At 44.0% G+C, this 12208-nt stretch overlaps 1 protein-coding gene across 1 annotated transcript in view; it reads right to left on the bottom strand.

The window, feature by feature from the left end:
- CTNND2 (catenin delta 2) overlaps positions 1-6857 on the bottom strand; it is a 554610-nt gene extending 547753 nt beyond the window's left edge. Inside the window, exons 1-3 of the mRNA XM_025215651.1 lie at positions 6784-6857; positions 6054-6130; positions 4973-5089 (exon numbers count right to left, since the gene is read on the bottom strand). Coding sequence (XP_025071436.1) covers positions 4973-5089; positions 6054-6130; positions 6784-6857 — 268 coding nt within the window. The remainder of the gene's footprint in view (positions 1-4972; positions 5090-6053; positions 6131-6783) is intronic.
- Positions 6858-12208: the final 5351 nt, after the last annotated feature.

Raw genomic sequence — 12208 nt, forward strand, 5'->3', positions numbered from 1 at the left:
TACTTCCTAAATTAGTCCCTTACCTGTCAAACAGGACAGGCATGCTTACTTTGGTGCCCCTCCCAGCTCTTTCTCCTTCGGGGCTTCCCTAGAACAGCTCACAGTCACCGTAATTTTCTATTTCTTCTCCTCTTCCTGTTTTTGAAATAAAGGGGCCATGGGAGACCTTCAGGAGAATTTCCAGACTTAAAATCTTGAGCAGAGAGATGCACATCCTAGCAAAGCTAAGGTAGGTGCCTACCCCGTAAGTCTAAACGCAAACTTTCCTTGTTGGCTGATTTTGCAGATCCTGCTCTGAGGTGCCTATGCCTATTCCAGCTTGGGGCATACAGCAGCATTTGGTGGCAGGGGGCTTCACGTGCATCAAGCTGGATCCAGTGGGTCTAGATCTGGCCAGTGGGCCATAAGTTGCTGACCCCTCATCTAAGCAATTAGCTATGGTGCTGGATTTCAGAGCCCTGGTAACTAAACTTCTGTGTACAATGCAGCGTACAACTTTACTGTACCATGCCAGAGCCAGGCAGAACAGAGAAGCTCTGGTAGTGGTAAGGTCCTAGTGTGGGCTCGCTTTGGACTTGGCCCACTGCCAGAAAAACATTGCCACCCCTGGCTTAGATCCTTTTTTTGAATCTGGGCCAAATCTGAGGACTAGCACCAAAATAGAGAGGCAGTTTATTTCTTGAACTTTGTGTTCTTTTGGAGATCAGTATTTTAAAATGCAAAGACAAGGAGAGATGGGTAAAGGTATCCTCATGCATGGGTAACCTTATTTCAAGCTTCTCTTTTCCCTTAAAACATGCACAGAAAAGGAGCTCACATGGGAAATGAAGCAGATTCCAATCTGCAGTAGCTCTCTAGAAGCTAAGCCTGGGATGGCTTCAGAGGGTACTTAGAGAGACTATAAACGGCTGGGAGTCCCAAGCAATACTGCTCTGTGGGAAGACTTTAACAGAAAGCAATTAAAAAAAAAATCAACAAACAAAACCAAAGATTACCAAGGTAATTCAGCAATGCCCTCATTATGGTTTTCAGTATATTCTTTATATCTTTACCCATGCACACACGCGCACACACAATTTTCACACAAAAAAATCGAGGTTTAAAGGAAATTTTTAGGGAGTTGGAAAGCCAAGAACTCAAAAGTTAGAAAAAGACACACCTAAATTGCTTATGCAACCTTAATTCAGGCCCTGTGTGCTTATGCTTTAAGAGACAGTCTTTAGATAATGCCACACAATTTGTCTCACAGGACCCCTGTTTCACCCAGTGCACAGTGAACAGTGCACTCTTAAGGTGATGCTGTTCAATATTCTATTTTGTCCCCATTGTTCAATGGATATCTTTATTTCTTATTCATTACACATTGCAACCTTGTTCTGAAGACAGAATTGTTAATTTCCTCATGGGCTTTCCTACAGCATTTATCATTGTAATATTTGAGTGTGCCACAAATATTAATGAATGTGCATACCTCTAAGAGAGGAAGGGGTAATATTATCTACCCCTTTTATAGCTGGGGAACAGAGGTACAGCACAATTAATACCAGAAGTATCCATGAACTTTGACCACAAATTGTGATGCCTAGGAACTGGGTTTTCAATTGTTTAGCAGCACACAGCATTTTACATGTTCAAGACACAGCTGCCATAATTTTGGTTGCAGTTGTTTGTCCTTAGCAATTTTGAAAATCAGACTCTAGTGTGTAAAGTCAGGCACCCAGGAAGGAGAAATGCAATCTGACCATTTATGAAAGTTTAGTTTAAACTGATTTTACTTAGTATGGCACAGGTATGGAATTCAGTGCTTGGGCACTGCATTAAGCCATCCATACCAGGTCCTGTTTCTGCCCAAAGCTGCCCCTCCACCTACTGCATACCTCCATCCACAGCCCAAATCCAGCACTGCACAGCTCAATCTCTCCCAATTCTGGTTGCTTTCCCATATGCAGTTCCACAACCCTCCAATCTCCCCACCCCAATGTACAGTCTCTTAGCATACCACCTTCTTGCTAGGCATACTGCAAAGACACCCAAGCAAATTCTGGAAAGGGAGACAGAACCAGAATTATTAACTCCACCTCTTATCAACAGCCTTTGGGACAGCTGTGCCCAGGGCAGTCCCAGGCTGGGACGATTTAGGGCAACCACTTCAGGCCTCGTGCTTTGGAGGGCCCCCCAGAGCTGGGCGGAGTGGTCACGGCGACTCCATGCTGCCACCGGCTTCATGTCCAGCCACTCAGCACCGCCCCCCTGCCGGCTTCCTCACACCCGGGGCCTGGGCCCCGCACAGGCTGATTCGCCCCAGGCCCCACACCCTGCTCAGGTCGTCTCTGGCTGTGCCAATCAGCCCACCTGAAGCACCATGATAAGACAGGTCTAGTGTTCTCTATTTGGGAGGTAGTACACATGCAGTGTAACTCAGCGTAGCACTGCCTGGCTTTACAATAACATTTTCAAGGATCAATTGACTCTGCCCCCACTTGCCCTTGTTGCCATCTATAGTTTCTCTATGAGCCTAGAGAAAACAACTACTTTCATGGGAAGAGACTCTCAGTTCTGGTTCCACACACAACTAACCCCTTCTTTCCCCATGTACAAGCTAGTCAGGGAAACTAAGGTATACAATATCATCAAAACTAAATTATGATTAAACCAAACATTGTACAACAAAACTGCAGTCTGTCAAACAGTCAACTGGCCCAATAAACTCATGTTCCCCTAACCCACTGTCTTTTAGTCCCAATCTAACTTTTAAGGGTCTTCATCCAATAGCAGTATCTTGGGCCACCAAGCTCTGTGTCCTAGTCTCTTTCTCCAATTAGTGTCAGTTTTCACCTCAAACACAGCTTCCTCATTACATCTCCGTATTCTTTCACCTTCTCCTCACCAACCACAAAGTTCTCAGTTCCAGGGTCCAGCCAGGTCTTCATCCAATCCCAGTCTCACTTGTCTTCCAGCCCTTCCCAAATTTTTCCTACCCACTTCCTTCCCCATTGACAGCTTCCAGTCCTCCAGGTCTCATCCCTTTTATATTAGTCGACACAGTTCTCACCTTCATCCTGTGGAGGGTACAGCCCTGGGGTTATTGATAGTACAGGGGAGACAATTTTTCTGTTTTCAGTTTGGGTGCCTGGACCTAAACCTTGACCCACTGTTGCATGCAACAGTCCTGAGGAGCAATTTCAAGAAGAGGCCTGTTTAATCCTGGGGTGGAAGACATCCATTGTGGTGTGTAACCCAAGCTCTAGGGAAATTAGCCGCACAAGTCTTTACTAAGCGTGTTCAAACTGTGACTTTTTGAAGTCGTCTAATTTTGTAAAAATTGGATAGATTTTCATTGGATAACAAAGTACCCATCTCAGACACAATCTGCCAAATTTCAAGTCCCTGCTTCAAAAAATGAAAACATCAGAAATCTCATCAAAGAAAATGTTAGAATTTTAATGTAGGCAAGTTACCTAGCTTTTCCTAACCCCAATTATAGGATTTGGCTAAAATTTTCCAATCAAAAATCTATGCAAAGGATATTTCAGTTCTAACAGTTATAATTTTGCAAAGTTTTAACTTTTGCCAACTAAAAACAGAATCTTTTAATGGGAGGTGTGAACTTCTCATTAAAATTTATAATAGTGCCATCAGCTCCTCTGATAATTTACATATTTATTCATTGTTAATTGCTATACACACTATCCATAAACAGGACTCTCTCTCTGCCATAGGAGCACTGTGATACATTTTAAATATATATGCACAAACTACATCATGGATGTGCCTCCTTCATCAACTGCTAACAGAAATCATAAAACAGCTGCTAAGAAATCCCTATAGTCCTGCCCATTTTCTCTGAGTTTGGACAAATGAATATGTCTTGCAGAAGGTCTTTGTGGTTGACAATTAAGGACAACTTTAGCTCAGAAGTGGGACCAAAGTCTAATCTTAAAGGGCTTTCATGGGAATGCCATTTTCTCTCTGCCCCCTTCCTGGAAAGCCACCTTATCTTAGAGTGAACAAGCGCATCCAGAAAATGGCTTGTATGAAAATAACAGGTAGCAACAGAAAGATGAGTGCAGCAGACCTGTCATCATGCTTACACTAATCGTTGGTGGCTGAGATGGAGCTGTTAGCAGTGAGATTGTAGGGGACATCAGAGACATGAGGATATGTACATAACTGAAGAACCAACAGAACACCAGGAGCAGAGAGAAGAAAATGAGGAAATGTGCTGAAAGTAAAGAACTTTTTGGCTAGGAAAATGAGAAAGCAAGAAATAAAGAGATCAACTTATCTTTTCCTAACCACAGCAGTATCTCTATTGATATTTCCACCAGCTTCCTGGAAAACCTTGCTAGTCTGCCTCTCAGGTATGTGTGACTGTGTCTTTGAGAATAAGAATCCTGCAGTAGCTAATGGAAGGTTGTTCCATGAACACCTTTATCCGATATCAACCCTTAGTCATGCCTGACCAACCAGTTTGAGAATATCTGGTTCTTCTGGAGCTTTGGTGTCTTTGATATGCCCTGCCATCATCTTTAGAATTTTCCAGGATTTTCATTATCTTCTCACTGTTCATCCTGGTGGCCATCCACAGAGTTGTTCCAACCTACACAAACCTTTGAAAGTTTTAGCCTTGTACCTCACAACTAGGTGGTAAAAATGTGGCATCAAAAATGGTGATGGGACCAAACAGAAAAATAGCATTTTATTTTGGCTCTGCATAAATCCTAGCATAAATGCTTTTTGTCCATAACTTCTGAAAAGATATCAAGCTTTTCACAGACATAATCCATATAGGTAAATAGATCATGCACACAGTTACAGATAATTTCGCTTATACTACCTGCTGCCAAAGTTAACAGATGAAATGAGAAAAACATGAAACAATGCCTTCTATATTAAAAAACAAAACTATTCTCACTAGTCATAATGGATTCGAGTGCATCAGGAAAATAAATGTAAGGTCTTGGAAGCTTACTTTCACTAGCTGAATAGTCCTGTGGATCAAGTATTCCTGATTCTTGCAGTGATCTAATACAGGAGTCCACCAGCTCAAGACCAGTTGTGAGCTCATCTTCAATGTCCTTCTGACCATCTGCAATTTAAAAAATGAACCAAACAAACCATGAAATTTGTTTAAGGAATTCAAAGGGAAAACAAAATAATTATAATAAAAATCTGTATAAAATTGGAACTATTTACATTCAAAACTAATCAAAGAACTGTATAAATTATAGCAGGGGTATTCAACCTCTGGTCTGTATATTCCAGTTTGCAGAATTCCCTAAGGGTCCAGAAATTTTGTTGTGGGGGAGCAGTGGCAGTCTTAATTGCCCCAGCTTCTATAGCTGGGGCAATTAAGACTGCTACGACTTCCCAACTGCCAAATTTCCAAACCTTTGGGGAGCTCTGCAGGCTAGATGGCATGGCCCTGTGTGTTGAATTGCATAGGCATGCCTCATCTATCTGTGGCTGGATCTGGTGTGCAGGGTTAAGTCCACAGCTGGCCACGCCATGCATTGGATCAGACATGCGGATCCACCCAGCCCACTGAGTCCATACAGGATCTAGCCAATGGTTCAACTGTGCCCACAAGATCTGGCCCATGGACCAACCCCATGCCACTCCTCTGGTCCATGGGCAGGAAGGCGGAGCACCACTTATATATAGGGTCAGCTTTTCAAAGGAGGCTGGATTATATGGCCTAGAAAGATGTACATGTAGTCATTCTACTTTTAAAATATGACCATTGGTGTTTATAAGCAAACGGAGAATGCTTCTGTTCAATCTGTAAGAAATTATGGGGTGGGATGGGGTGAGGTGGGTCTTCACGCTGTTTACAATGACTAGACTATATGCTACAGTCTCTTAAGCATGAGTGAGTATCAATTATTGCCACTTCTCTAGAGGGATATTGAACGCTGTTAATGACTAAAGAATATTAATGACAATTAGTGCATACCCCCTACCCTTCTCCATAATTTTTCTCACTCTGTCTAGAGAACACAGTCCTTAGTGAGAGAGTAAATATAAGGATATGATCCAAACAAGTACTTTACCTTGTGTTTGCCAATGAAACTGCTCTTCCGTAGAACTGTAAATAAATAAATAACAAATTAGAAAGGTCTTGGGTAAACTTTTAAAAATAACATTTGAGAAAAATCAGTACAAAACTATTATTCAGATGTAAACCCACTCACCATGATGAAACTCATCCAACAATACCAAACAATAACATGTTTAAACTATGATTTAAAGATAAAGGCGTGTTGATTTTTTAGAGTTATTTTGGGCAGTATTAAAATTAGGAAACAGCCCAAGATTTCTCTTGGAAATGAAGAGTTATATATCACCTCCTCAAAGATCAACTGTATTTTCTCAAATACCACACACATTTCTCCCCCAAATCAGCCCTTGAAAATTGGGGTGCTGATTTTTCTTCACTGGAATAGAAGCAGGGTGCAATAGCGGAAACAGACACTGTGACTCATGGCTACTGAGATGGCTGTTTCTCCCAGAGGCTATAAACAGCCGAGGTGGAGTCCAGTGTTAATTCTCTCACAGCCACTGACTGGTAAGGCAGTAGCTACTGGCTGAAGAGCCAATGAGCTAGCTGAAGGTAAGTGAGATACCACATGTAATCTGTAATATCTTGATGAGGCTTGTGGTGTGGAAACAACACTTACTTACAGGAATTTATATAAATTAGTATATACAATAAAGAAGCAAGGGTCTTACTGCTGCCCTTGTAAGGGTGTGGAGCCTACCTTTGTTAGTGTCCTGTCATACTAGAAAGTTCCTGCTGCTTCATGCACACTGTCTCCTGAGTTGCCACACTTCCTGGACCCTATGGTAATGTGCATGGACGTTTGGTTCTGTGGAGACAACTAGAAGTGGCACACCTTGTGTTACCACTAGTTGCCCTGGGGAACACCCGTGCCACGTGTGCTTTGGTGTGCAGCAAGTTAACCCAGGTGGGGTAAGGGAGGCTGAGGACAGCACTGGGCTGGCCCCAGCAGCCTTACCTGGGGTTCTGGGGGCCTCTTGGGGCTGCAAAAGCAGTGACCCCGCCATGCAGAGCCTGGCTGGCAGCGGAGTGTAGCTCCAGCCACCCAGGCTCTGGCTTAGGGTGTTGAATGCTGCCACCATGTGGGCCACTCCACCTTTTTTCCTGTGAGTTTTTACCCTGTGGGATATCCAGGAGTCAAGGAAACCCTCTGTATTGCTCCCTTGCAGTGCGGAGAACTGAGCGTGCGGTCTATGATGTCGCAGACATGTCTGTGGCGCCACATACCGCACAGCTGCACTCGTCTGGATGCAGCCTATTTTTCCAGAAGGACTTACTCTATGTGCAACAATTGGCCATGACTCTGGAAAATCCTTTTTGCTACACTGTGCTGTCAAAAACAAAGTGTGTTTTTTATTTGGGGGCATGTGGTATTCAAGGCCGTGTGCAGACGAAATGAGAGGCATGTTTGCACGACACTTTAAAGTGGGCTAAATGCTTTTGCACCGCTTTAATGGTGTCAGTGTTTGCACACCTCAGTGGTGTATTGTGCATAAATTTTGGCCGCTCTAGGAAGTTCGGTGCCATAATGCACCATAAATGACTTGAGGTGCAGCAAACTAAAAATCCTTCAAGGAGTGTTAGTTTGCTGCCTGTACAGTCATGGAGTGAAGCACCGGGCTCTGTGCAGCTCCATGGCTCTGCAGGAAACCCTGAAGGCTGACTGACAGCATTCCAGGAAAGCAGCGAGCCTGAATTTTTTTTCCCTCCCCTGGAACCTGCCTGCCTGCCTGAGCTGCGCAGGGGCCCGGTGCTTCCCTCCACAGCTTTGGTGCCCACCCTGGGACCACCTGAGCTGGGTGCCTGCAGGTAGGTGCACCTGGGGGGCGCTGCAGCTGCTGCAGAGGGATGCACCAGCCCCCCCTTGCAGCCCAGGGACCACTCCACCTACTGGCAGCTTGCCCTGACCTGCCTCTCTGGTGGGGAAGGAAGCCAGTAGGGTGTGTGCACGACACAGGGATTTAATCAGCCCTAAATTGAAGCGGTGATTTTTAAAACCCACCGCTTTAATTTAGGGCCCTTGTTTCATCTACACATGCCCAAGAAAATAAGGTGGCTTTAATTAATATGACCCAGGCTCTGCATTTATGCATGTGGTCACTTTACTTGGATGTGTAGTTGCAGTGAATTCAAGTTAATCACATGCATAAATGTTTGTGGTATGGAAGCCAAAGAAGGTAGCATTGTCTAGTGTTAAGATCATTTTTAAAAATTATATAATTATCTTTCCTTACATGACAGCAATATGCTCTTCCCTTACATGACAGCAATATGCTAATATATGGATCACACTAGATGCATTTACCATCTTTCAGATGACACAGGGATGATGGAAAAGCATGGGGATATGTAATAGTTAGGATAGGACAGGTAAATTTTCTTCAATGGAGAAAATATGGTCAGTGAATTGAGTAGAATTACATACAGAAAGTATACTTCAGTCCTATGCTTGTTTTTCTTGTCTCCCTACCCACACTTCCTTTGTAGGTCAGAAAAGCTCACAGTTACTCAGTGGTTTGCATCATTTTGATGATGATAATTGCATAGAGATTTAGCTACTGTAGTCATAATTAAAACACCTTGTGCATTTTTACACATTGGTAGGATATTACAATTGCATAAATGGGGAATACTGATAAGAGTATTATCATTTGTATGTCCCAGGAGAATGAAAGAACACTTTTTAACTGTTTACTACAAATCTTTTTTTTTCCATCTGTACAAGTTGCAAATAAAAGTTCTCTTTAATAAGCCATGGATTTTAGATCTTCAGCCATTTTTCCTATGCACAAAGATGCTGTGTAATTTATGAATACCTTGGATACAGCTCCTTGCTGCCAGAGCTGGGGCCAAGAGCTCCCTGCATGGTGAGAGTTCCTTGCTCAGCCTGGAGCTGGCTGGGAACTGCTCCAGACTGGGACAGTTACCGGCCAGCTCTGGGCTGCGCAGGGAAGTCTGCACATGCTGTCCGGAGCTGGCTGGGAATTCCACAAAATGGGACTGTTCCTAGCCAGCCCCAGGCTGCACATGCAGTCTTCCCCATGCAGCTTAGGGCTGGTCGGGAACTGTCCTGGTCTGGGACAGGTCCCACCCACAGGTCTTTCCCATTACCTGATCAATCAAAGCACAGACCTTGGAAAGAGCAGCAGAGCAGGGGGAGGACTCAACTCCCTGCCCCACCAGTGGATCAGGACAGAGGGCAGGGACCTGCCCCTCCCCTGCAGCTCTTTCCAAGTCCCTGTCCCCAATCAGGAAGCTGGGGCTAGGAGCTCCCTGCTGCTGGGGCACAGGGACATTATCTCTGTCTGGGCTCTACCACTGGAGCCTGCCCCAGCAGTAGGCACCTTCCAGGGGCAGAGAGCAGTCTCCCAACCCCCAACAGGAGACAGCTGTCTCCTAGCCCCATGCTCCCTGCTAGCCCCTGAGCTGGCAGCCAGGGGGAGCATAGAGCTCACCCTGGCTGTTTCAGGGGGGTAGAGCAGGGTGGGAGCAGCCTTCTCCAGGCTGCTTCCAAATGCCCACTCATGTAGACATCTGCCCAAAGTGGGTTTACTCTGCAGTAAATTACTGCAGAGTAAACCTAAATTACTGTGGAGTAAACCCATCCAGCAGCATTTGTATGTGTAGATGCAGCCACTGAAAGCAAACACAATTCATAGAATCATAGAAGAAGGGTCGGAAGGAACCTTGTAGATCTTCTAACCCGACCCCCTGCCTGGGCAGGAGGAAAACTGGGCTCAAGTGACCCCAACCAGGTAGGCATCGAGCTGCTTCTTAAAGACCCCCAGGGTAGGAGCCAGCACCACTTCCCTTGGATTCTGGTCCCCCCTAGTGAGTTTATAGAGGGTCACCAGTTCCCCCCTCAGCCTTCTCTTGTGAAGGCTGAACAGGTTCAGGTCCCGTAGCCTCTCATTGTAGGGTCTGCCCTGCTGTCCCCGAATCATGCGGGTGGCCCTCCTCTGGACCCTCTCAATGTTGTCCACATCCCTCTTGAAGTGGGGTGCCCAGAACTGGACACAGTACTCCAGCTGTGGCCTGACCAGTGTCGCATAGAGGGGGAGGATCACCTCCTTGGCCCTACTTGAGATGCTCCTGTGAATGCACGATAGGGTCCAGTTAGGCCTGCCAACTGTGACCTCGCATTGTCGGCTCAGGTTCATCTTGGAGTTAATAATGACTCCAAGATCCTTTTCTGCCTCCGTGCTCTCAAGAAGGGAGTTTCCCATCTTATAAGTGTGTTGCTGATTACTACTGCCCAAGTGCAGCACCCTGCACTTGTCCATATTGAAACGCATCCTGTTTTTGTTATCCCACCCTTGCAACCTATCCAGGTCTTTCTGCAGTCTTTCCCTCCCTACTAGCGTGCCCACCTCACCCCAAATTTTGGTATCATCAGCAAATATGAACAGATTGCTTTTTACCCCATCGTCCAAATCACTGATAAAGAAGTTGAACAGTGCGGGCCCCAAGGACCGAGCCCTGGGGGACTCCGCTGCCCACTTCCCCCCAGGTCGAATATGACCCGTCCACCACCACGCTCTGAGTACGACCCTTCAGCCAATTAGCAATCCATCTGACCGTGTAGGCATCAATGCCACAGTCACCTAGTTTTTTAATGAGGATGGGGTGGAAGACAGTGTCAAAGGCCTGATTGAAGAAGATGGCACTGATTTGTGTAATACAAAAAAAAATATATATATAAAAAAATCCTGCATTAATCCAAAACGGGAGGTCAAAACAAGTTGAAGGATAGTGAGTTTTCAATATGTTGATTTTTCCAGGTATATGTTGGTTTCTTTTCATTCATGCTGGCATGTTCATAGGTCATGTAGCAGACTTAATGCCTGCTATTTCTAATCCTGATGACATAATTTGATTCAATCTATGCATTATTGCATGAAAATATATATTATGATCTTAAAAATATAGAACCAACTCTTCCCAGTTAAGGAAGGTGCTGTTTAGCTTTTTTACTTATTACCTCTCAATTCATAATGTATAATTGGCCATCAAACTTATCCTGTTCATAAAAAAAGCTGCATGTGAGGTTATCTTGGCAAATCGGATTAGATTTCAAATAAAAACTCTTTAAAAATGTTTATCTATAGCACCACTTAAATAGTACATCCAGGCATCCTGACTTCCCTTATTTATTCACCTAAAAAAATATTTTAGAGGATGAGGATGAGTTTTGCTGCTGTCATGCATAAAGACATCTTTTTAGCCAAGGACAAATTGAAAAGTCAACTGACCTAGGTGCTGACCCTACAATGGGTTTCACAAGTGCAACTGTCTGCTCAAGTGGATCCAAATACAGGATCAGGTCTTACTAATCCAACAGAAGAGCCATGAAACTGACTACAGACAAAGTGCCAGCAGATACACAAACTGAACAAACCGAAAGATTTTTTCTCTCTGCTTTTCACAAGCTTTTTTCAGTTAGTCATCTTTTATATAGTCTGTAATTAGAGCAGGTCCAACGTTTCAGGGAGAAATATAGTTTTCAACTTGACAGTTTCCTTTTAAATATGCAACAAACCAGATTTATTTGCCTCCCATTTCCAGTTATCATTATGTATATTATATCTGTGCCTGACTTCTCAAGGAGCCAGGTTCCATCAACTTTACTGAATGAGGAAGTTGAGGGTGCTGAACACGCTGATAAAGGCATTCAGCACAATGAAGAATTATACTCAATGTACACAGAGAAGCAGAAGATGAATATATTAAAAGAGAGACAGAAAAGATTCCCAGCCAAAATTAAATGAGAACAGTAGAAGAAAACATATCAGCATAATATATTTTTAAATGAGCTTGTTACTCAGACAGGTATAAAAATGACCTCCTGTAATCCAAGACGGAAGAATAATTATGATTCATTTGCTATAACCTTGTGCCACTGCTATTCATTTAATCATCTCTCTACTTCAAATGTTCCATTACAAATAAGACAGCCAAACTGCTTCATTGTATTAGCGTGACATTGAATGAAAAATCATGTCACAATTTCTCTACACAGCAATATGACTTGTATATATGTGTGTGCGTATGTCTCTGTTATTCAGTCTCTGAAAGTCAGACCATGATACAAGAGTTATAGGACCAACATAGCCTCCTAAGCATCAAGTCCAGTCCCCTCTGTTTCCA

Source organism: Alligator sinensis, unplaced genomic scaffold, assembly GCF_000455745.1.
Source record: "Alligator sinensis unplaced genomic scaffold, ASM45574v1 scaffold82_1, whole genome shotgun sequence".
Taxonomy (NCBI): Eukaryota; Metazoa; Chordata; order Crocodylia; family Alligatoridae; genus Alligator; species Alligator sinensis.